This window comes from Kluyveromyces lactis (genome assembly GCF_000002515.2).
Source record: "Kluyveromyces lactis strain NRRL Y-1140 chromosome C complete sequence".
NCBI classification, from domain to species: domain Eukaryota; kingdom Fungi; phylum Ascomycota; class Saccharomycetes; order Saccharomycetales; family Saccharomycetaceae; genus Kluyveromyces; species Kluyveromyces lactis.
Window position 1 is genome coordinate 624,388 of NC_006039.1, and position 25,263 is coordinate 649,650.

General features: G+C 37.6%; 12 protein-coding genes across 12 annotated transcripts; 5 read left to right on the forward strand and 7 right to left on the reverse strand.

Annotated features, from left to right (window-relative positions):
* Positions 1-306: 306 nt before the first annotated feature.
* KLLA0_C07194g (uncharacterized protein) lies at positions 307-1,200 on the forward strand (the record flags this gene model as incomplete). Its single annotated transcript, XM_452519.1, has 1 exon — positions 307-1,200. One exon carries the CDS (start codon positions 307-309, stop codon positions 1,198-1,200), a length of 894 nt encoding a protein of 297 aa, XP_452519.1.
* Positions 1,201-1,839: 639 nt separating this feature from the next.
* On the forward strand, positions 1,840-3,891 carry SKY1 (serine/threonine protein kinase SKY1; the record flags this gene model as incomplete). Its single annotated transcript, XM_452520.1, has 1 exon — positions 1,840-3,891. One exon carries the CDS (start codon positions 1,840-1,842, stop codon positions 3,889-3,891), a length of 2,052 nt encoding a protein of 683 aa, XP_452520.1.
* Positions 3,892-5,891: 2,000 nt separating this feature from the next.
* On the reverse strand, positions 5,892-7,391 carry GAS3 (putative 1,3-beta-glucanosyltransferase; the record flags this gene model as incomplete). Its single annotated transcript, XM_452521.1, has 1 exon — positions 5,892-7,391. One exon carries the CDS (start codon positions 7,389-7,391, stop codon positions 5,892-5,894), a length of 1,500 nt encoding a protein of 499 aa, XP_452521.1.
* Positions 7,392-8,599: 1,208 nt separating this feature from the next.
* Positions 8,600-9,706, reverse strand: SCJ1 (Scj1p; the record flags this gene model as incomplete). The annotated part of the gene is made up of 1 exon (XM_452522.1): positions 8,600-9,706. One exon carries the CDS (start codon positions 9,704-9,706, stop codon positions 8,600-8,602), a length of 1,107 nt encoding a protein of 368 aa, XP_452522.1.
* A 601-nt stretch (positions 9,707-10,307) lies between these two features.
* CAF20 (Caf20p) lies at positions 10,308-10,751 on the reverse strand (the record flags this gene model as incomplete). The annotated part of the gene is made up of 1 exon (XM_452523.1): positions 10,308-10,751. The coding sequence occupies one exon, from the start codon at positions 10,749-10,751 to the stop codon at positions 10,308-10,310; it is 444 nt and encodes a 147-aa protein (XP_452523.1).
* Positions 10,752-10,963: 212 nt separating this feature from the next.
* On the reverse strand, positions 10,964-12,595 carry CEF1 (Cef1p; the record flags this gene model as incomplete). Its single annotated transcript, XM_452524.1, has 1 exon — positions 10,964-12,595. The coding sequence occupies one exon, from the start codon at positions 12,593-12,595 to the stop codon at positions 10,964-10,966; it is 1,632 nt and encodes a 543-aa protein (XP_452524.1).
* A 646-nt stretch (positions 12,596-13,241) lies between these two features.
* Positions 13,242-15,434, forward strand: EFR3 (Efr3p; the record flags this gene model as incomplete). Its single annotated transcript, XM_452525.1, has 1 exon — positions 13,242-15,434. One exon carries the CDS (start codon positions 13,242-13,244, stop codon positions 15,432-15,434), a length of 2,193 nt encoding a protein of 730 aa, XP_452525.1.
* A 134-nt stretch (positions 15,435-15,568) lies between these two features.
* On the forward strand, positions 15,569-17,527 carry RIM20 (Rim20p; the record flags this gene model as incomplete). The annotated part of the gene is made up of 1 exon (XM_452526.1): positions 15,569-17,527. The coding sequence occupies one exon, from the start codon at positions 15,569-15,571 to the stop codon at positions 17,525-17,527; it is 1,959 nt and encodes a 652-aa protein (XP_452526.1).
* On the reverse strand, positions 17,514-18,809 carry MOD5 (tRNA dimethylallyltransferase; the record flags this gene model as incomplete). The annotated part of the gene is made up of 1 exon (XM_452527.1): positions 17,514-18,809. One exon carries the CDS (start codon positions 18,807-18,809, stop codon positions 17,514-17,516), a length of 1,296 nt encoding a protein of 431 aa, XP_452527.1.
* Positions 18,810-19,053: 244 nt separating this feature from the next.
* DML1 (Dml1p) lies at positions 19,054-20,460 on the reverse strand (the record flags this gene model as incomplete). Its single annotated transcript, XM_452528.1, has 1 exon — positions 19,054-20,460. One exon carries the CDS (start codon positions 20,458-20,460, stop codon positions 19,054-19,056), a length of 1,407 nt encoding a protein of 468 aa, XP_452528.1.
* A 1,421-nt stretch (positions 20,461-21,881) lies between these two features.
* Positions 21,882-23,168, forward strand: KLLA0_C07403g (uncharacterized protein; the record flags this gene model as incomplete). Its single annotated transcript, XM_452529.1, has 1 exon — positions 21,882-23,168. One exon carries the CDS (start codon positions 21,882-21,884, stop codon positions 23,166-23,168), a length of 1,287 nt encoding a protein of 428 aa, XP_452529.1.
* A 117-nt stretch (positions 23,169-23,285) lies between these two features.
* On the reverse strand, positions 23,286-24,620 carry YTM1 (Ytm1p; the record flags this gene model as incomplete). The annotated part of the gene is made up of 1 exon (XM_452530.1): positions 23,286-24,620. One exon carries the CDS (start codon positions 24,618-24,620, stop codon positions 23,286-23,288), a length of 1,335 nt encoding a protein of 444 aa, XP_452530.1.
* Between the last annotated feature and the right edge of the window lie 643 nt (positions 24,621-25,263).

Consider the following 25,263-nt stretch of genomic DNA (forward strand, 5'->3'; position numbering starts at 1 on the left):
CGACCGGGTAATGACAAGTGGAAAATATGAGATCATGTGACTTGTATATTCCCCGATTCTCTCTAATTCTCTTACCCGGATATATTTTTGATATCCAATTCACGTGACCTAGATTCCCTATGCTCTATTTCACATCTTCTGAACAATTTTGATGAGCTTTGTTGCAATATTATATATGATATGCTAAGCATAAAGAACAGCCGAAAATAGGAATCTAATCATACCAGATAGCAGGCTATTTTATCCGATATTTATCATAACAGAGACATTACCTGCAATTTCTGATATCCTATCAAATCATCTGTTATGTCAGATAGAAATACAGTACATGTGTCTGGTTTCCCGGCAGGTACTAGAGCTAACGAATTGGCACCGCAATTTGAAAACGTCGGGAGGTTAGTCCGTATTGATATTCCTCCATTAGGTCGTTTCAAATCGATACCTTATGCATTTGTCGAGTACGAATCATCACACGATGCTGAGAATGCGATTCGGTCATGTGATGGAACGCCATTTGAAATGAACAAGTCGTTCTCATTAAGGGTACAGTTTGCTAGATCAAAGCCTAGAAGAGATTTTGGAGACTCAAGAGATCCTAGAGATGGAATGCGCCAAAGAGACTATAGAGACCGCAGAGATCCAAGAGATAGGGATCCTAGGGATTATAGGGATCCTAGAGACCGCATGAGATCCTACAGAGATCAAGACGATAGAAGAGGTGGACCAGGTCAAGGCGTAAGAGGTTATGATGACAGAAGGTCTGGGAACCCTAGACCGTACGGACCTCCACGTATGTCCGGCTCCGCCCAACCTCCAAGACGTTACGACGAAAGGTTGGGAGAACCTAAACCGTATGAGCCTGTATTGGGTACGCCTATCTCGTTGGAGAGGAAACTAAGAGACCCACCAGTACAAGTCAGTAAGGCAACGGAGCAAAACAACGAACAAGAACAGGAACAAAAACAGGAACAAAAACAAGAAACAGATCCCGTCCAAGATGCAGGAAACGAATCCGACGGATCAAATTATGATCCAAACGAAAATCTGACAGTAGCAGAAGCTGCTGTACCAAAGCCTGATGACACTTCGGCGAAACCAGAAGAGCATCAACAAGAACAAGAACAAGAACACGAAGAAACAAAGCCACCTTTTGATGCGGTGAATCAACCTACAGAAAACGTCTCTGAACAAGAACAATGAAAATAATACATATAACTTAAGTAGTAGAAATAGTAAATAATATAAGCCACCACCAAACGCCTCCAGGATTATCTTTTGCCGAGAAATCTTCGTGATATTCAATTCTTGGTACCGAGTGTCTTAAAAGTCTTTGGCTATTGGAAATGTCATTTGAATCAGATATTAATTGAGAAAAGGGAAAAAAAAATAAAACAAAGAACCTCAAAGGAAATCAAATGTAAGCAAATCCGCATTTCTGAACTTGCACGGTCTTTTGGCGGAAACATCCTTTGTGAAAAGATCGATAAGCAGTCATATACGTGAGATCAGTGTGGTTGATTTTCAGTGTCAGTTTGCTGCTATAACTAACAACAGCTTTGTGGTGTTTGCTAGAAATATTGCACTGATAGTTTAGATACGGAAAATTTGAGATTAGATTATATGTTTCCAGCTACAAATCCGAGACTAATCTCAGAATCAAAACTTAATTGATTAACCGTATCAATATTATTATTCTTATTATTCTTGGGACTTTTGACTGGCCGGTCATCTGGGACAGTGAGGATACGAATCATTTTCGAGAAAAGTACTTTTCATATCAGTGGTTTTGGCGGTACTGTTCTCCGTATCATCTTATAGCCCAGTAAACATTTGTTTTCAATGGGGTCCTCGCTGAACGGATTCATTACCAAAAATACTGGAGGTTCGAAACACTCCGGTGGATCTATCTTTCAGAGAGAACCAGTCGCCAAATCACATAGCTCAACGAAATCCAACCTTTCGTTAGCAATTCAAACACAGATAAATAGTGAGGAACATATTCCTATTCCAATTCCAGGCTCAAACAGCAGTAAGGATGCTGACGCTTTGCTATTAGGTTCAAATAAAAATAGCGTTGATAATGATGATGACGACGATGATGATTACTCCTCCTGCGATGAAAAGAACGAGGAGAGTGCAAAGGACTATAAACCGGGAGGTTACCATCCTGCTTACAAAGGCGAAACCTATAAAGAAGGTAGGTATGTGCTTGTTCGGAAGCTCGGATGGGGTCACTTCTCTACAGTATGGCTCGCCAAGGATACAGAGACTGGCTCTCATGTTGCCATGAAAATTGTGCGGAGTGACAAAGTTTACACAGAGTCCGCACTAGATGAAATCAAATTGTTACAAGGAGTCAACCCTCTTCAAAATCAAAGTTTCTCTGAACATAAAGGATCGGCGCATATCTTGAGGTTATTGGATAATTTCATCCATTCCAGTGTTAATGGCGAACACGTCGTTATGGTTTTCGAAGTTTTAGGTGAGAACTTGTTAGCATTAATCAAAAAATATGAGCACAAGGGCATACCGATAGTTTATGTCAAGCAAATAGCAAAGCAGCTATTGTTAGGTCTTGATTATATGCATAGGAAGTGTGGTGTAATTCACACTGACATAAAACCAGAAAATGTTTTAATGGAAATTGGCGATGTGGAAGCCATAGTGAGAATAGTAGAAGAAATGGATCAAGTGAAAAGAGAACAAAGAAAGCTTCAAAGGAGGGCTTCGAGAGCACATTTGGAGAATATTTCGAGACATAATTCATTCAACACTGCTTTTGATAATCCATCTATATCAGCTAGTTCGTCATCCACTACGATCAGATCTCGTAGACCTAGGCGGGCCACAATTGTCACGGGTTCACAACCCTTACCATCCCCCCTTGCATCGTCAAGCTTTCTTGAATTGAAATCGCATATGTTTGGAAACACTACAGCAAGCATTTCAAGACAGCAATCTTTCTGTGGGAAATCAGGACAGCCTACATTACAAAACAATAACTGTAATACTACTAATACACTTCTTACAGAACAAACTTTAACGAATAACACTAATGCAACTAGTGCAGCAACAACTACTCTGACTTCTCCTGTTGGTCAGAATAGTAATGCAAGCATTTCACGCTTACACAACTTGTTAAGTACGGAGAATAAGGACGTGAATAGTTCTTCTGAACAATTGGCACACTCATTTTCCTCGATGGAGATTGTGGACAACAAAGTCCCTGGCGATGAATCCACGAAGGAAGCTGCTTTTAATACTTCAATTAACGAGAATCGGCCTGATGTAATACAGGTGAAAATAGCAGATTTAGGAAATGCATGTTGGTACGACGAACATTACACCAATGCAATCCAAACAAGAGAGTATCGTTCACCAGAAGTAATTCTAGACTGTTCTTGGGGTGCCAGTGCAGATATATGGTCTTTTGCCTGCTTAATATTTGAGCTTCTCACAGGAGATTTCTTGTTTGAACCACAAAACGGTCACTCATATACAAAGGACGATGACCATATTGCGCAAATCATAGAATTACTGGGCAATATTCCAGAGAGTCTAATGACGACCGGCAGAGCCGTTAGAACTTTTTTCACGTCCAGGGGAGAGTTGAGAAATATTTCAAGATTAAAGTACTGGCCATTGAAGAGTGTTTTAATTGAAAAGTACAACATGGCGCCAAAGGAAGCAGAGGAAATTTCAGATTTCTTACTGCCAATGCTATCGATAGATCCAAGGAAAAGAGCCGATGCAGGAGGCATGCTGAATCATCCATGGCTATCTGATACCTTGGGAATGGAGGATATTACAATTCCAGATAGAAAATTATACCAAAGCGGAGCTGATATTCCTGGCTGGTATAAAGAGGTTCAAGGCCATCCAAAGCATTGAACAAAAAACCCCTCATTAAACACTTCTCCCCATATAATCTTTATTGGGAAGCGGAGGTGTATATACTCCAATATATACATATTCCATGTATGGCCAAGGCCACGCTGTATTAAAACGAAACGAAAATAAAAGGATATATATGTTACATGAAAGGGAACTGACGCTATGTACCATTACCCGGCACTCAGCCGTGCCATTGCTAGTAGGTGTGTTTCGTTAGGCTTATATCCATTCTAAAGTCGAGCTGGAGCTTACTGTCTTGACTTGCATTTGAATGATGTTCTTATCTCATCTGAACGTGACTTGTTCCAATGTTTTATTAACTGTCCCAGTTGAGGGCCATGTTTATAGTATTTCTTTTTTTCTATTGTGTATTTTGCTTCCTCAATTCCTAATTGTCCCGAGGCATTCCTAAATCATCCGCCCTTCTCTGAAATTTGTCTAATATATTTCTCGGCAGTCCTTGTTAGGAAGTCAGCTTCTTCTGAGGTTTGTTGCAATAAGTTTTGGTGACCGTTTTACACGTTCCATATGCTCGACTCAAAACCCTAAATTTGCAAGTCCTGTTTTCTCCGTTTTCTCCTGCAGCGTCCACTGAGAAAAACAGGTGAAATTTTGAAAATGAATGCCCAAAAAAAAAAAAAAAAAAAAACGGATTGAAAGAAAATGGACATGAACTGGCATCTCTGTTTACATTTAGCAGATTCGAAAGCAGTGTTTCTTAATGACACATTAGAATTCATTTGGAAAATGCTGCATCTTAGTGTGGAATCGAGGCGGCGAAGTGATATGCCTGTACGATTAATGTATGTTTAGTCACGAGGAGAGGTCAAGCTTGTTTTACTTTGATATTTCATACTTTGTCCGTCTTCGGTCGAGGAGCATGAGTTAGATCGTTTGGTTAACTGTCAGTTTTCAGGTGAATAAAGAGGAAGCAAAGAAAAAAGGGTTTCTCGGGATGCCAGTCTTATAGTTTTCTATGGGGTATTCTAGGAATACTCTTAAGTAATTGATATTATGATATTTACTTAGCTAATGTTTATGTGTGTCATCGAATACTGGCATCTACACTAGCCAGATTTGTGTATGGACTAATATTAAGTTATGATAGACTTAAAAAAAATAGTATATAAGCATAGCTAGATTCAGACAATATTATTCACACACTTGGCTATTGGATCTTTACTTTCCTTTTTAACGCATTTCTTCTGGTTCCTTGTTTTTCATGTTAGTTGAGAATTATATTCACGACCAAGGCTACAGTCTACATTACATTATCTACTAAAAATGATTCAAACTGTGAGAATGATTCCAAATGCAAAGAAATTAGGAATGGTTTTATTGCCAGGATTAGTTGCTGGTCATCTAATCATTAACCAACCATTCCAAAAGAAGGAAGAAACTAAGAAGCAAAGTTGAATATTCATTTTTTTTCTTTCTACTTTTGACATACCAATATTCATCATATTCGACCCTATTATAATTGAAAGGAGTGCTGTTCGCGTTTGAGAACAACGGGGTGCTTGACGGTTGTTTTGTTTCTATTTCGCTTTTTCTAATTCAATATGGGTTTTTTTTTCCTTCTTTACACTATCGGATTTCAACTTATGTAGGTATTCTGCGATTCGCAGATGATAGATACCTTTTAACTCCCCATTATTGTACATATATCGTATATAAATGGAAGACATTTTGGCTTTATTTTTACGTTCTTTATATAGTTTACCGTTCGTTTCTTCATTAGAAAGGCGTACGTAGAGATCCTGCATGAAGCTGGTGTTTATTCATGGATGTCAATGTTACATTTTAAAAGATATTTAAGTATATCACCGCTTTGTTTTGCGTTTTGTAAAGAACATGTTAAAGTCAAATATAGATTATGTTGGGGGATTTCCTGCAGATTGTGATTAACTGAGGTATTCACAAGTTGTTTGAAATGAAAAGTGATTTAGAAAAGTTCAGAGGAAAGAAAACTACGGAGCTTATGAGTAGATTCCTTTCTATAGTAAAGCTGAAATAACACCAGCAACAACGGTTAATAAACCAGTATTCATTTGGAATGTACCTATTGCACCACCTGAACTCTTGGAAGAGGAGGAGGTGGTGGAAGATGCACTGGTGCTTGAACTTGATGAGGAGGAGGAGGAAGTAGCAGTAGCACTCAACTCGTTAACAGTGTTGGAAGCTGGGTAAGTAATTGTAGCATCGACTACTTTACCTTGAGCATCCTTGATGGTGTAGTTAAAGGTAGTTGGGGCATCGTAATCCGTCAAAATCTTACCAGCATTTTCAACTTCGACACCGTTTTTAATCAAATCAGTGATCTCAGATGGTTGATCTGGAATTTCGAAGTCATTTGTTCCAAACTTGGAATTCTCATCTTTGATCTTACTAGCATCACAAGTTAAAACTTCTACATCCTCAACATCACTTTCTTTGATTGTTGGTAGATCCAATTTTTCGTATTGGCTCTTTAAGTTTTCAAAATCATCTTTAAATTCAATGTTACCATCATCGTCAATCTTGACCAATCCATAGTTGTTTGCTTCTTCAGAGTACTCGTAGACTAACCCACCAGAGAACGTATCCAACAAACCATCGTATAGACCTTCAGAAACTTCATCGAAACTTCTTTCGCCAGCAGTGATACAACCAAACTCAGAGAAAATGGCTGGAATGCTACCATTCTTGAAAGAAGACTCTAGTTTATCGTAACCAGAAGAGGTCCAGTCAGAGATACCAGAACACCATTCATAAGTGTTCAACCCGTAGAAATCAGATCTAGAAGTTTGTAAAGCTTCATCGACTCTGGATCCATTCAAAGAGTTACATTGCAAATAATCATAAGTTGCAACTCTTAAATCAACATTATCAGCTGCAGAGTAACCAACAGGGATAGATCTATTGGAGTGCTTTTCGATATATTGTTTCATATCTCTTTGCACAGCTCTGATATAAGGAGGGTCGATCTCAGCATAATCTTCATCGTCATTAATAATTTCATTACCGGAAAAGAAACCAATAACGTTTGGATAGTTCTTGAATGCTTCAATAAATTTGAACACACGCTCCAAATAGTAATCTTTGTATGAACCGCTTGGGTCAGCTCTGTTCAAACTTTCACCCCATTCACCAGAGTTTACATCTAAAATAACATAGATACCGGCATTGTTTAAAATCGTCATACATTTATCATGATTTAAATCTGGGTTCAAAGAATAGATTCTGATCGTGTTGATTCCCAATTGTTGGAATACAAAAGCGTCCCTAGCACATAACTCTTCATCCGTTAAAGCATCCTTGCCCGATTTCGAACTATATGACGAAGAACCGCCTGGTTGATAATCAATACCTCTAACAAAAAACACTGTGTTATCACTAGCATCATTTTTTGGAGAAGATGGTTGAATAAATCTACCACCTTTGGTATGAATTGGCAACAATGCGTCAACTAATGAGCTTGAAATCAAAGCACTCAATAAAATAGAAGGAAGAACCATGTTTTTATTGTTTGATTTATTTTTCGTATTACGTCGGTAGTGTGTTTTAGCGTTGCTCTTTTCTTTTGCTAAGAATACGCGCTGATTAATGTCAATAAAACGAGTGCAATGTATCCAAAGTTTATGAAATAAACTAAGAGCTTTCTTAACGATAATTTAAGCTGCAGAAAGCTAGAGTAAAAACCTGTTCACGTCTTTGTGCTATGACACCAATATTTGTTTATCTTTTAAGATTTTGATTCATGTGTTTTTTTTTTCGAGAGGGTTTTGTTTATTCGGTACCATGAAAAGAAGACTCAAAAATTCCAAAATACCAGACAGGGACCCACATGACACTGGCATTAAAGAATTGTGCATTAACGTTCCTCGATTATAAAGCTACAAAAACATATATGTCATTTTAGATACACCATTGTAATTTAGAAATAAGTCCAAATCAATTGCACTTGGTGCTGGATTATTCCATCCATCTCGTTGTCTTTGTGTTTTCGAACCCTGACGCATGTTGATAAGAATTCTGCTATTTAGGTCTTGGCTTCCTAAGGCTGCTCTGTTTTTCGAGGAATTTTGTAAAAATTTGATTTTTACAAACATTGAAAATTTTTGGTCAATTGAAAAATGAACTTCAACACCTACCATTTACTTTTCAACCGGATATTTCTTGGGATACATTCATTTCAGAACCTCAACTTCCACCGTGGGTTCCACCAGCGTCACTATGTTTTACTTCCCCGATAGACATGGTTCGATGCTTTTTATTTGGTGGTTAATGTTCTCTTCATGAGAGATCATTGATTTCGATCCACGGTAGATAAATGGTTTTATTAAAGATGTATCTCCAGCTATTGATAAAGAGTTCGGAGCCTTTTTCTTCGAGCTCGCTTTTACAAATCTGATATAGTTGGTCATAATTCTTTCGACATTTTTGGTTTTCAAGTTGTTTCTCTTTTATCTTTTTCTTCTCATCTATATAAAACGTATCCTTGAATATATAATGGTTAAACATATCCATTATCGAAGAACTACACAATTATTCTTGTAGAGTTTCTTATTGTTCTTTCAATTGGATTCTCAATCCTGCACTGTTTATTTTAAAAAAAGTGTATTGTGTTTACGTGTTTGTGCTTCTTTCTGTTCTATCTGCACAATGCAGAAGTTCGAAAGACTAAAATGCAGCATGATTATGTGGTGTTTTTTACTATGAAAATCTATAACTCATCATCATATCCCTTTGAGGAAGTGCTCCATTCACCTGGAAGTAGAATCACGTAGTCAATGATTAAATCACCAAATTTGTCGGTGGCACTTGGGATTGGCATTCCAAAACTTTTGATAACCTCGGTTTCGCCATTTTGTACAGTGTGGCCAACAGGTCTAGATAGCACCAAGCTTTTTTCCTTGTCAAAAAACTCGATGTTCCTTTCCCAACCACCTTGTAAAGCCTCTTTGAATGATAAAATTTCTGTTCTGTATAAAGTGTTCCCACGTCTTCTGTATCCCATTGAATCTTTCTCCGATTCACGGAAATATTGGTAAAGATCGCCTGGTTCTATGTCCGGATGCTTTTCTGATTGACCTTGCATTACATGGATATGATTTCTTTCCATCCCCGGTTCCACCTTAGCCGTGAATACTTTCGATTTTTGGACTACTTTCACACCTTTACACTTTTTACAGACGTGCTTGATTAGTTGACCTCTTCCTTGGCATCTCGAACATGGTTGTCTTACTCTTTGCTCAATTGGACCAGCCCTGAATACTTTCATTATTTGTCCTGATCCACCGCAATCCGGGCATGTTTCTGTCTTGCCATCCTCAGATCCTGAACCATCACATGCATCACAGATATCATTCAAATTCAACGTGAATTCAAACTCCGTTCCAAGATAGAAGGTTTTCAAACTAATATCGTGATTCACTTGTAAGTTTTGACCACGAGGTTTACCACGCGCTCTATTGTACATATTAGATCCGAACATTTGCTCGAATAAGTCGAACGGATCGTGGAATCCGTTGCCACCACCAGGACCACCTGGATGACCATTCTTTAGTGCATCAGCACCATGTCTATCGTAGATTTGTCTTTTTTCAGGGTCACTTAAAACATCATAAGCCTCACCGACTTCGATGAAGTGATGATGAGCTTCATCGTTACCTGGGTTCTTATCAGGATGATATTTCTTGGACAATTGTCTATAAGCAGATTTGATTTCTTTCTCACTGGCTTGCTTATCGACTCCAAGAATTGCATAATAATCTTGAGCAATAACAAATGGCAACCATACCAAGGACAAAAGTGTCGAAAGTTTCACCATTCTTGGGTATAAGTAAATGACCGTGAATTACGCCAATGTCTTTGCTGTGAGGTCTGATATCTGAGACTAAATTTCAAGCTAAATTCTTTGAATCAAATTAATGGCACAACTTTTAGTGCGAATTTCCTGTGAATGAGGATCTTAAATCCACTAAAAAAAATTCAACTAAGCTAAGTGGTCCTTGGTACACAGAACGATAGCCAATGCCTTCCTTTTTGATGATAAGGCAGTTTCGTCATTCATACCTGTTTTGAATGTGCCATACTGTAAACACTTTTAACAGTTATTTTCAGTTCTACATAAAGCTTTCTTTCCATGGAAAAAAAAAACCTGTCAAAAGTTAACACGTCTGCAAACATGCAGCATTGTACAAACGAAGGTATTACTAGAAGTCACATCCTACCAACTATATAGAATCATACTTAGACTTGCAACGATTATGTTAAGCAACTATTATGTGTTTCTTGCTACTAATTTCCCAAGTGGAATCATTAAAACAAATAAATATATTATTAACGGACTTTCAAAAGAGTAAAGATATAGGACTCGTTAATAACAATACGATATAAGATTAAACGTTTCTATCATTTATATGTCTACCCTATTCTTGCTCTTCTTCTTCGTCACTTTCTAGAGCAGCAAATGCATTGAAAGCCTTTGAAGGCTTGTCTGCGACGATATCCCTCGCATCAGCTGGTCTTGAGGATGAAATGTGTTTGTTTGGCTTCACCTTCAATGTTTCTTGAGCGATGACAATGGTTGGTTCTTCTTCTTCAGCCACAGACTTTCTTCTGACCGCTGGAGCAGTTTCTAGTGTAGACCATCCTTCCTCATCGGTAGTAATTTTTGGTTTCAAATGCTTGAATTTTGGTTTAGCATGGTGGTGAGAAGATCTTCTTCTGAAGTGAGAAAATTCTTCTTCATGTGCTTCTTGGATTTCTTTCACTTTTTCAATTATAGCGTTGAATTCATCAACGTCGAAGTTTGGTTTAACTGGTTCGGTTGGTCTTAATTGTAAAAGTTCTTCTTCTGTGTACCTGATCATCGTGGCCCGGGAATTAGTATTTGCTTTGTGATGGCTTCGAAAGAGTTCCAGTAGAAATAAAGGGGAGAATTGTTATGTCCACACAGAGCAATTGCTAACTGTCTCATATTGTTCTTAAAGTTTGCAATTTCGTAAATCTTTTCATCTTTAAGTTCATAATTTGAAAATTTCATGATTATGGAAGGAAGACTCAAAAAGAAGGGTCCGGGTAATCATTGACTACGCTGGGCAAGTTTGATCTGTTCCGCAAGAGATTGTGTCTCTTCTTGCATAGTCTTATGGTCGTTCCTGTACTTCATGTAGTCAGTGTAGTATTGGTATGCTAAGCCTGACACTGTCGGATGTAGTTTTTCTTCAAAATCTTGTGAAAGTTGTGAAACAGCCTCTCTGTGAGACTTGACGGAATCCTCAAGCGCTGTTCGCAGTTCATGCACTTTTCGTTCCATGCCGAGCAGTTCGTGCTCCGTAGCCGGTGTTATAGTTTTTAAGCTAGTTTCCAACTTGGGATGTAAGACAGTGCTGGGCACTTCGGTGGTGGATGCAGAATTAATGATCTCTTCTAAGTAATTGTTTACTTCCGTGGAATTGTAAATGGGGTTACCATTCTCCTTTGCTGAGATTATACGATTCAATTCACGGTCAATTTCATTCTTTGGATCTACTATCGGACTGGGTACCTGTAATTCTGTTTTTATTTGGAATACTGTCGGTATGTATTCCATTATTTCCATTGCCTTGTTTTCCGATTGATGTTCCGTGGAAGATATTAAGGCTTCTAGGGGATATTTACCATTAACATACGAACTTTCAGTATTAAAAGCATCAGTGGATTCCATTTCTTCATCTAAATCATCCAATACAATTTCAAAATCGTTCTTAGGAGAAGGCAATGATTCAAATAAATGAAGTATAGATGTTGTTTTGTTTATCTTCCGTTTTGATCCTTTTAAAGTAGCAGGAGTAAGCTCAAGTTTAGGTTTCTTGTACTCATCAGTTAGTACAGAATCTAATTTTGTTACTGATGACGTTATTTGTTCGCCTTGCCTTCTCTTTTGTGGTATGGTTTTCTTTTCATCAGATTTCCTGTCAAGTAAACCTTTCCTTTCTACCAATTTCTCAAAACTCTTGAGTAGCTTCTCAGTCTGTTCATCCTCCTTTGAGGTATCGTATATACCCGGTAGTGGTTGCTGTTCATACGCAATATCCTCGTTGTAATCCATCTGCGAAGAATATTTCTTCCTGGGAGCTTTGATTTTACTATCAACGCCCGCTTGTTTCAACTCTCTACGCTTCTGTAAGAATGCAACACGCTTACTTTCTTCTAGCATACGTTCTCTTATCTTACGAGTAGCCTTTTTACCCTGAGTGTTTAATAGCCTGGCACGAGCTTCCGCCAACATTTCTCTCTCCTCGTCAAGTAGCTCATCTTTATCAGCCTTGGCTGGTAAGCTTTCGTTATTTGGGTTGATCTCACCGATCTGTACCCCTGTAGTTGCTGCAAGCTCTAAATCATCCTTATCAATCGCCAGGAGGATATTATATCTGTCGATACATGTTTGAGCAGGTCTACCCATCATTTCTCCGATGCTTTTCCATTGGTTTGGAATTCTTTTCGCTAAATCTAGTAGTTTATCATCTTCCTGCTGGCTGAATGGTTTGAAGTTTAGACTGGGATTCAAAAATTCATTCCAACGAGATTGACATTGCCTGGCATTCTTCTTCTGTAGAAGCGAAGCTACTTTACTCCATGCATGTGTTCCATATTTTTGAACAGCCGCCTTTAATATTTGATCCTCAAGGTTCGTCCAAATACCACCTTTGACATAAATCGGAACAGGAGCCATCGTACGTGGTTACCGCCTTTGATTAACTTCCCTTTGAACCAACGTTACAGCTTTAGCTGATACTATTATTAATTAGTTTCCTATGTTTCCACCAAGTATATGTCAATTTTATTTTCAATCCAATCCCAAAATTGGATTATCTAGATTTACACAGTGTTATAAAGAAATAAAACAATGTCAGCGAATAAAGAGGGAACTGTATCCGAACACATAGTTTACATATTGCTTTACTCGCAAGAGCATAGGTACCTTTTTCGTATTATTTCAGCAATGCTGGATACTGGTTTCTTTTGTGACTTCCTCCAGTCAGTACTTCGGTCTTTAAACTACCTATATTTTATTAGAATACAACAAACTCTGAAATTCTTTCAGAAAACACATGACAGATAATGAGAAAGTATATGTTGTTCTTCTCTTATTAAATAATGATCATCATTAACATTATTATGTTCTTTTTCAGCTATAGTTTTTCTAGTTCCCTTGTTTATATAATGATTGGCTCTCTATTACGCAATAAAAACTGGAAAAGGGTTTTTTGTTCGAAGACATTTTTTAAACTTAGAAATTGCATACTATATTGAAATCGCCAACACTATTGATGGTTCGACGATAAAACCCATCCAAAAGACTCCAACGATCCGTGTCAATGGGCTTTCTCTTCACCCCTAAGCACCAGAAATTGGTGAATCAGTGTTATCCACCAGGCCGAACTCCCGATAAGAAGCCAAAAGGGTCAGAGACTTCGTACTTGTTATATTATGTTAATTCGAGACGTCCAAAATTGGAAAAGGTCAGCAGTTACCTTGTGAAGAGGTCGACAACGGATTTGAACAGAAGACGTTCCGGTAATGTCTCTGTCACTCTAGAGCTACTGGCTAAAATCGTCGAGAATTGTAATGAAAACATGAATATTTTCATCAAAGATTTCATCCACATTATGACTTTAGTGTTGAACAACAACAATTTTAACAATGATCCAACTATTGTTGGTTTGATTGAAAGAGTTTTAGAAGCTATTTGTAACCATTTGGATGGGTCTCTTGTAAGTGGGGACTCTGAGTTTTTAGAATTGTTCAAAAACTTCGTAACCCTGTACTTCAAAGTTGCTAACACTAAACTTAATGACACAGATTTGGTTTTGAAAGGTTGCTTAGACTTTTCAAAGATCTCAAACTTGGGAAGCATTCACCAATGGTCTGCTACAGCCAAAAACTGCGTTTCTATTGCATTAACGAAGTTCCAAGAAAGGCATCCAATATATAGTGAGGCTACCATTGACTCTTCATTTTCTGAACCAGGTTCTCCAGCGTTGAAGAAGAAACTCACTAGAACACAAACTAAAGTGATGGGTCTAGATGATGTTTCGAACACAGGGGATTATTCAATTCTGGCTTTGAATACTTTTTTCAATACCACAGAAACAGATAAGTTGACAATCGGTTTACATGCACTAATCGAACATTTATTAGAGACTCCGAACAAGGAATTATTGCAATTTATCTGCAATGGTATTCCGGTTCAGTTGAGATACATTGTTATCCTTTTATTCGTAAGGCCGTTGGGAACTAGCTCCGAGAAAAACATGTTATTGATCTTAAAACTAATATCCAGTCTATTAACTTCAGCTGTCAGTATCATAGGTTTATCAGTGATTGATATCTTGAGAAGACTAATCACTGTTCAGCTAGCAAAATCGGATTCAACTACTGTAGTTAAACAGATTGCTGTGACGATTAAAGATTTAAATCGCAAAACATACTACAAACAGCAATCATCTGATATGTTTGCCGAATTGAGTTTTAAATTTATCGAAAGCGGAAAGCCACATCACCTTGAATTATTCCAGCTAGATTTGGACTCCTTGATATCTGTTACTAGTGACCAATGTCTAGATCTTGATTTATTTGGCGAGTTTTTGCCATATGTCACTGACAAAACGCAGTTATCAAAACTTTTGTATCCAGAAGCTCCACATCAAGTTATCTTTATCAGATTCTTTGAGAAAGTATCTACTTTATCAAAACAAGATACTGAAATTGCCATATCAACCTCTTTTGCATATTATAAAGCAGCCTCTCTTCTTTCAGGTTTGGCCTACTATGTCAACAACAATCGACCTTCAGACGGTTACTATGCCTATCATCATCATGCTTCAAAGTTTCTAGGACTAGCAGATTACCAAACTCAAGTTGAGTTTAAAAGAAAAGACAATGACATCTTCACCAAGGAAGACTTGTTGAATTACTACTCAGATGCAGGTTCCAATATCTACTCAGAGAAGGGTAGAGACATTCTATTGGTTGATCATTCTGACCAAAATGGTACTGATATCGATCAGGACACGGTTCGATACTCAACACCAATCCCGTTGCCACAAATTAGCATACCCCCAACCACTACAAATGGCATTGGCATAAAAAAATCATCGCCAGCTAATGATACATACGTTACAAGATCTCTGAAACATAATCCCGTTCCGAACGTAAAAGACTTGAAGAATTTGGTCTCTTCTAAAAAAGATAAAAGTAATACAAAAACGTTACGTGGTTCACAATCGGTGAAATCAAAAGTCACAAACATAACATTCCTATTAGATGAATTAAAGAACGATGGCGATGAAATTAAAATTGCCGACCCAGATGAAGAAGACATTATTGGAATGGAAAAACAAGATCTTGCAAGATCTTATTCCTTAAGAATGAATACCATCAGTAGCACGAATTCCAGGACATTAATACCGTCAGTAGAAAATGCAGAGGAACATGGTGATGATTTCAGAGATGCTCATGAAGATATAGAGGTCTCATCTTCTACCAGAGGTAGGTTATTTATGGTCTAATGTATTATATGTATTTTAAGGTATAGACATTTAAAAAATGAAAAAGTAAATGCATTTATCAACAATAGTATGATAGCAAGCCCAAAATCTCTGGTTGAGAAAACATTTCGCCAAAAGGTTAGTCTAAGACCATAATGAATGATATATTTGCTATACCGTTTAAGCGCGCCCTTCAAATTAATTTGAAAGATGCGTTTACCGTTGTAATAAACAACACTTTTTACCAAACAGCGGCATCGGTAGAGGCTGATTTAACCCAACTTGACAAATATAGGGATGTTTTATTCCATCTGGACGTTTGCCAAGCTGACTTAAATATGTTGAAACAATACTATATGGCTCTCAAAGCTATTGCTGTCAAGCTTCCCGATGACCAGGTAGAATTCACCTGGTTTAATACACTCGGATTAAAGTCTTCGGGTATGACACGAAACAGTCTCCGGTTTGAAACATTTAATGTGTTATACAATATTGGGGCTATGTATTCTTCACTTGCAGTTGAGCAGCGGTTAGAAAGCACAGAAGGTCTGAAGGAAAGCTGCCGTCTTTTTAAACTATCTGCGGGTTGTTTTAAATTTATCTATGAGCATGAAGTCAGTAACAACTTCAAATTCTTCGATGAATACACTCTGAATGCTCTCGTTTCTATGATGTTAGCACAAGCGCAGCAAATGGTTTGGAAAAAGGCATGCTTTGATGATATAGAAAGACACTCCATTCTTTCGCGATTGGCCTTGCAAGTAGCTTTATTTTATCAAACCGCTTCGAAGAATTCAAATTGTAGTCCTTATATCAGGACTGATTGGGTAAAAAGTCTAACCTCAAAGTCCCACTATTTCATGGCAATAGCATACTACAGATCTGGATTGCATCAGGTACAGAAACAAAATTATGCTCAAGGTATATGTGATTTTCAATATGCATTGACATGGATTAACAAACTTTCTTTGGATGATGAACTTACCGAATGGAGAGGAGAAGTGCAAGCGTTACTTGAATCGGCAGAGAGAGATAATGACCTTATTTATTTACAGGCATCAGTGCAAAATCCCTCCAAAGTAAAACCAGTTATGATGGTGCAAGCGGATCTTTTCGATGAGATTGAGAAAAAAGATGGCAATATATTCAAGAACTTATTGCCGATTGATGTATTGGAATCTTGTAACGCTTTCAATGAGAGGGTGGAGACATACGTAAAAGAGCATATCTCGAATCCCCTTGAATCAATGAACAAACTTTTGATCTCGAATACACCGCAATATATGGACTTTAAATCATATTACATATCAGAGCAGGAATGGAATTCATACAGCGACTCATTGCAAGACCTTGAACAATTGCGAGCATATGTTGCAGGTGAATTGAAATTATCTGAGTCTATTTTACAGAAGGACATCCAAGAAAATGAGCAAATGATTCGAGAACATGGCCTGCTGCGGTGGAAGATTCCTTCTAAAGATAAGAAAATCGAGAGTCTGTTGGCAGACTTAACCAATATCCGTAATTATATTGAAAATGGTATGAAAGTAGATACAGAGACAGCGTCTCTTTTCAAGACTTTGGATCATGATTTGGTAACCAACGTCAGTCAACCACCTGAATCTAGTGACCCTATTATGAAAGAAGCATCCTTGATATTGCAAGGAAGAAAGAATCACATACTAGCGGCAGAACGCAAGATAATTGAAAACCGTCTCCTTCCTAAAATTGTATCATATTATAAAAAGACAGGATCTAAAGATTTTGAACCTGTCTTTCAAGAACATATCCGAATGTTTGATGGCGATTTGCTGCAGGTACAAAAGGAAAAGGCTAAAAATAAAGAAATGCTGACTAAAGTAACGCTATCCTCACCAGAACAGGTTCAAATCTCCAGAAATGATCCACGTACTCTTTACTTGGAAGAACTTAAACATTCATCCAATGTGTTGAGTGAGTTAAAAGAAAATATCATTTCCGGCAAACAATTTTATCAGGATTTAATTACGGCATTAGAATCCAAACTGAAAGAAATCGAAGATTACGTAAATGAACGTAAGCTGCAAAGAACTGAACTAAATGATACCCTACTATGTGACACTAATGAGAGTTGATAGAGCTGCTATCCATTTCCAGCAGCTTCTTCTTTTGCCATTTTTCATACGACTTCTTTTTATGTTGCCTGTTGATGTTAGTTTTGTGCCGCCTACTTTTCAAGTGAATTTCCCAATTACGCGAACCAATTGCGACTAGGTTTTTATCTTCTTTATCTTTACATAAACTGCAGGAAAATTGTTTCCAATCCATATCGCTTTTTGGACTATTAGATGACTTGTATGCTAACAATTTTTCTAAATCTGGCTGAGCTAACGGAGCCTCAATGTCTTTGCCTTTTGTGAAATCTGAGAGTATTGCATTAGCTCTAGCTGAAACGCTCACATCCCACTCTAATAGGTCTGTTGCATTTAAAATATAGACTTTGCCGTCAACATCTGGTATCAACATTTTTCTTATCCATTTCACTTGCCTTTTTGCGTATTGTCTAGTTCGAACTTTCATCTTTTCAACACATTCATTGAGATCACATTCGCTTGATTCTTCTAACCACGGCAAAAACTCTTTGAATCCTATCACTTGCCAGACCCCATTTTCACATTGTTCTTGCCCATAATTGTGCTGTTTGTAGTATTCATACAATTCCATGATTTCCTCCATAGCTCCAATCTTCATCATCTTGTCAACTCTATTATCAAGTCTCACATCTAAAACAGCTGGATCGCTATAAATCCAGAAGAATAAGGTATCGAATTTTAAAGAGGTGTTCTGTTGTTGGAATGTCACACTAGGTTTTTCGCCAGTTGTGTAATATATTTCTAGCATCCTTTTCACTCTTCTTGTATCATTGATGTGGAACTTGTTTGCAATCGAAAGGTCGACTTCCTTTAAAGTATTATAAATTAAGTCTGGGTTGTTGCTATCCAATATGCTCTTTTCCGATTCGGTAGGTTGTCGTACCTTACTTTCAACTCTTTTGTTGAAAAGCGTTTGTAAGTAATAATGTGTACCTCCCACGACGATAGGTATCTTCCCTCTACTATGGATATCTTCGATGGTTTCCATACATTCTCTCTCAAACCTGTGAATATAGTACTCTTCATTCCATGGAACATGATTCATAAGGTGGTGCTTAATCCCCATTCTCTGTTCTATTGGATGCTTATTCGTAATTATCGGTATGCCGGTGTACATCTGCATTGAATCAGAATTGATGATCTCACCATTGAATTTACTTGCAATCTGAATTGAGAGGTCAGATTTCCCAACTCCAGTTGTTCCTGCTATAACAATCACTTTAGGTCTTGACATCATAGGGCTCTTTATTAGGAGCCTGAGCATTACCGAATTTTGTCTCACCGTTCTGCTATTCCATACCTATTGTAACTTCGTGCTGAGTTGAGATGAGATGAGATAGTAAATCTCACTTCATTTTCGTGCTACTTTCTTTCCTTAACGAGAATATCTGTTTTTCCAACAATAAATACTACAAAGATGTACAATTCATAGTCACATGACAAGATGCAAAATCTATACCAATACACACACACACACACACACACACATCGAGTCGTCTTTCTATACTCTATAAATCTAAATCCGAATCGTCATCATCGTACCAGCCATGTTCATACTCTAAAGAAAGAGTGCCAAGATGATCTTTGATTTCTTCTCTATCAGAATCGTACCGGAAATATCTTGATACTAAGTCTTCCCACGTTTTAAGAACGTCCCTAGGCTTTTCGGTAACACCTATTACACTTTCAGCACATGAATGATGAGTATCTGGTATAGTATCTGAATTTGTCCAGGGATACGTGGTGAAGTGGAACATAGATGATTCTTTATGGTTCACACGATCGATTTCACATTGGGTGAACGTATGCGACGGTTTTTTCGAGTTTTTATAGAGCGGCATTCGATCATAGAAAGAAAACGAATTGTATTCATCCACGTTAAGCTTAGATACTATATTCCTTTTGGATTCTCCAAGAGTCAAAGCATTAGTTAAATGGGACATTTTCCTCATATTCGAATTGGTAGCGGCTTGTTTGCGAGACCCGTGGAAAACCGAATTTACAGAATCAAAGAGAAGCACAGTCTCCCCTGTTGATCGCCAAAAGGCCTCTTTCGTGTTGGCATAGAGAGGGAAGAAAAGGTCAGATTCTTGTGACAATGCGATAGTTGCTCGAATTTTATTGCATAACATTTGGAATTTAGTTTTAGTGGAATGAACTGGTTCCTTTAACGAACATACGTCGTCTTGATTCCATCCATAAGTGTGATAGGATACTTTTGGTAGCTCATCTTTCAATTCTAAAAGCATTGAAGATGAAAATCCGCCCCAACCATTGTCGAGTTCCGTTATTATGTTAAAACCTTGTAACGAATCACATTTTTCCAACTGTTGATGTAAATTTGAGTCGAAGAATTCATTGGAGTAGTTTTCCCTAAACTGATTTGATCCAGTTTCATAATTATCAAAATATACCTGACGTAAGTTTTGAAAGTTTGGTGCCTTCTGCTGGTTAGCTGCATCATGGTACCAATCTTGTAAAGTATTGAAACTGCTTGGATCATAAATCAACTTGCTATAGTCGGACCAATATTTAGCGATTTCATCATTGATCTTGGGAAGTACAGTAGCACCTTGATCTAATGCCAATTGATACGGGGATTTTCTAATCCTATCGTGTGTCTGCACCCTATGCGCGGTCTTTGCAGTCGCACCCTGCTCTGAGTCTAAAGTATCCGCATAATCGTTTTCTGAAACGTACTGATAGGTGCCAAGGGATCCGTTCCCTAGCTTAGCATCCCAAAGTAGTGCCCTAGGTGTATAGGATACAGTCTTACTAACTTTGTCTATATTGGGGTTTAGGAACACGTCGTTTTCTTGATCTGCATCATGTAATAAAGGTTCCAGGCAGTTGTAAAACTGCGTAATCAAATGATTAGATCTGTGAGATACTGAAACATTAATGATTTCACGCATATCTGAATTAATTCAGACTTGATAGTATCGGCAGTGTATGAACGTCGATCTGTAACTGTCTCTGTTTGGATGAGATTCCGTATTAGAAGTAGTTCTTTTGGTCCCTGTCGATGAGCATTTCAAGAACTTCCGTAGAACGATATATCTCATCGCTGGCAGGGTAGTAGTGCCAGAAATAGGTCACGTGCCAATAGTAGAAAATATCGGTGACAGCTTCCACGTAATTAAATGACTTATCGTTCAAAGGAAATTCGCTGGATAGATCTTATTCATAGGCTTTGAGCATACACTCACAGTACTGGGGGGAACTCATTATCAGGCCTTTGAGTCATGACTTTCAAATTATTTCATATTCTTGGTTTATCTTTGATGAATAAATGGCTTGATGGTTTCAACACTCCATTCTCCAAGTATATGGTAATGAGCAAAAAAAAAATTCAATTTAAGTTGTACTAGCACCACTGAAGTGTTTTCTTACAACTCTCCATTTGGTTGCGTGTTGACTACAATTAATTAATTAGTTGGAAAATGTATAACAGCAATTGTGAATGTCTGCAAGTACTTCCACTTTCATTGTCATGCTTTCCTACTTAATACACACAGAACTTCTGGCATTAAAGAAGGCAAACTTGCTGATCTATTATCATGTATTGGTGTCACAATACACTTGCGTCTATTATTTCTTAATTGTTTGTTGCATATCCTGTTGTAAACGTGATATCACAGCTTTCAAAAGAAATACAACGATGATGTCAGTACAACATACTATGGTATAAATCAATGTCAAAATTCCGGTATTCGGGAAGTCGGCAGGTCTATGTACACGTATATTGCGGTTCCTTCAGAATGTTTACCTTAACTTTGTAAGTGAAGTGAATGGAATCTGAAGTTTCTGATATTTCTTCTTGATTCATTTCAATCCTTCGAATGGTATTCATTAAGTCACGATACTATAATAACCTCTTTGGAGCCGTTGTTGTCAAATTATATAACTAGAAAGTGCGGTAAACAACAGCTTTCAGAATATATCATTTCGTTTCAATGGCTTTCTCAAAGCTATATTTACCTTGACTCTTATTTTTCTGGTATTTTCGTTGTCCCTGTTGACAAAGTTATGTATAATTCTACTTAACACTTCTAAATAGTCGCATCTGCACCTTTCTAAGGGCCTCTCACTTGGACTTCATCTGATAAATAGTTTGACAACTCAAAATGGCCTTTGTCTATTAATCCCTTCTCACTGACAAACCTTTTTGACCATTGCATCACTTTGAAAGTCAAATGCGTTCATAACAAATTTAGTGTATTTCTAGTTTTTACCAATTAATGAGGTGCAACCGAACAAAAAGACAAAGCTATGAAGATAAACCCCAGCGTAGATAACTTTAAAGAGAGTTGCTTTGTGACCATCCTTACGTGTTATGAATTCGGTGTTTAATAGTATTCTGATTATTATTTTATCGTTGGGAATGGCATCTTTTACCAGAAATAAAGCATTTAAGAACTGGCTTGTGTCAAAGTTGGAAAAATCATTAACAACATTACAGTCTTATCCACCGGTCTCTGCTAACTTCAAACTAGTCGATTCGCCTTATTTTACGAAGCAGCAATCACTTAAAGATATTGCTGCATCATTATCACAATTGTGTGAGTACAAGATCAGAGCTCTAAGACAAAACGGGATAGTTTATCAACGAACAAGCAACGTAACTCCCAGTGATATAGAACAGCTTAACCAGATCGGTTATTTCGATAAAATAGTTGCCGTGAACAAATCAATTGATGTAAATTATGACACCTTGAGCAAAATTATAGAATATACTCTAAAGGAAATACTTGTTAACAATGATTTTAACTCAGCAATTGAATCAGTACTGAGAGACGCTGGTTATACATGGGACAAAGAAAATGACACATTGGTTCGCGATTCAATAAATTCCATTCGATTTTCTAAAAAGAGTAACCAAAGCCGTGTGAATGAAGCCATGTGTCACATTGTCAGAGATTGGTGTGATGTTTATGATTTGGAAAGAAAGCCTCTTGTAGATTTCATTGAGGAGTCTTTCGGAAATTGTGACATCGATGAAGACACATTAATTGTTGTACCAGGATCTGGATGTGGAAGGCTAGCTTATGAGGCAGCCAATCGATTTCCAAAAGCAAAGGTTACATCTATTGAATACTCGTCTTTGATGTATTTGTGTAACGAATATGTCCTCGGAACTACGGACAATATCACCGTTGATCCCTTCTATCAAATTTATAGTGGTCAACAAAGTATGGAAGCGCAAACCAGGCACTTTAGGATGGACTTGGATAAGTTCCAAAAGCCAGAGAACTTAACAGTACTTTTCGGTGACTTTTGCTGCTATAAACCAGAGAAAAAATACAAAAATATAATAGTATGTTCTGCATTCTTTATTGACACAGCAGCAAACATGTTTGATTACTTCAATGCTATTGAGATGCTTTCTAACAATTGTACAGGACGTTTACACTGGGTTAATGTTGGACCGTTGAAATACGGAACTAGACCACTAGTACAATTCACATACGATGAGCTAGCAAGACTACGTAAATTACGTGGATGGGAAGATCATTCCAACCAGGTTGATGTTAAAAATTTGAATGGTTACCTAACAGACTACGAATCCTTATTCCAAGGGTTTTATGGTCTAGCCAAATTCCATTCGGAACTAAAAAGATAATTAACATTAGAACCCTGCAAATACTATGTTGTTTCTCAACATTTTTTGTGGTACATTTCTTTTATATTTAAGTGAACTAGTGAGCATAATTCCTGTATATAATATATAAAATTACGATTAGTTACTAAATATATTATCACCTTTATTAATTTGAATTTTTTTGTCTTGACCACCGCTGATGATACCTACGCCTTTAGCCCATTTGACAGCAAACACTTTATCATTGACACCTTTAACAACATTTTTATCTTCTCTGGTGATAGTGTACATTGCAGTGTTAGACCTAACATCCCAAACCTTGACAGTTCCATCGTGAGATGCAGAGCATATCATATATTCATTTTCTGGACAAGTATCCAAAGCGACAACGAAGTTCTTGTGACCTACAAGCTGCTGTTGGGTGATTTTAGATGAAGAATTTACACGAGGATCATGAAGAGTAATGTGTCTGGCACTCGACCCGCATGCTAAGAGATTTAATTTTGGTAGTTGCGCAACAGAAAGAAGTGAGTACGATGTCGTCTTTGTATCGACACATTTTGCCGTTATCAGATCCCATGTTTTTATAGTATGATCTTGTGACACGGAATACCCAACAGTATCATCCGATTTATCGAAAATGACAGCCTCTACTGGAGCACTGTGAGATTCAAAAAGAGCCAAAGGGGCTCTTCTTCTGATAGATCCATCTTTTAGAGTCAACTTTCTCCTCTTCTTGGCTGCAGTAGACACGTTGCCTCCTAAATCCTCCATCGGATCAATGACAGTCATCTCTTTATAATTCGTGGACCACAAGCTCACCGTATTATCGCATGATGCAGATAGAATACGGTCTTTCGAAACATCAATGGACACTACAGGGGCTTTATGACCTTCCAAGATGGCCAATGTCTTACCATCCTCAATTTCTTCTTCATCAATTGATTTCAAATCATCATTCTTCGTTTTCCACAGACGTAGAGTGCGATCATTCCCTGCGGACACCAATCTCGTACTAGAAATGTAATGCACAGCACGAATAGGGCCAGAATGACCACTGTATTGTTTTTCGACTTTCCCTGACAAGTTGTACGTTCTTACGATACCGTCATAGGAACCACTGTAGATGTAATTGCTTCCGACATCCAATGAGCTTACCCAATCTTCGTTATCAAAACTAGACAAATATGAAGGTGGTAGCACTGCTCTAGTATATTCAACATTCAAAAAGGTTTCCGATGATAAACCTTTCTTGATCAAATAGTCCTGCAACGATGTTCTCAAAAGTTCACCATCGATAAGGAAATCAAATGGCATAGATTTAGGTAATTCCAGTAGGTGATTAACAATTTCAGAAAGACCATATCTCTTTAGACTAACTGGAGCATAGATTGGAGCATCATTGACATGTAAAGTCTCATCTTCTTCACGAGTAAAGAAGCGTAGCTTCACCTGAGTCTTATCTGTTGACATATTCCCCTACAGTTTACTTCTCCTTATAACTAAGATATTCTTCCAGTGAATTCTAGTTTGAATTGTCTAATAGATTGTGATCGCACGTTGTTACTGAGGTACGATGGAGCGCGTTAACTCTATTCTTCCTATCTTGTACATTTTCTAAGCGTTGTAAGATGCGATGAGCTTGGAAAATTTTTGGGAAACAAACCACTGCTCGAAAAAGAAATCCGCCAGAAATAAATGCCAGTCACGTGTATATGTTTTAAGGAACCGGGTAGTGGAAATTAGTCAGTACACCAATAGCTAAGTGACAGACTAATGACCGTGTAATACTAAACATTTTCACGAGTAATATATGGTATATACAAGTATAAGTAAATTCAGGAGTGACAAGAGATAGAGAATGTCCCGCTCACGCAGCTACCAATTAAAGCCAATTGATGAAAAATAGTTAAGTACTTTAATCAGTATGAGGTACGCTCGCGGATAGAATTTTCATCTAGCCGTTCTTTTCCCCTCTGTTCATCTACGGTGTATCAGATGGCACAGTGAATAGAAGGCATTAATATGTTTCGTATCACTTTTTTAAGCCAAATAATCAAAAGAACAGTCGACTCGAATTTGATTAACTTAGAGTACTTGCTTTAACCTTGTCTTT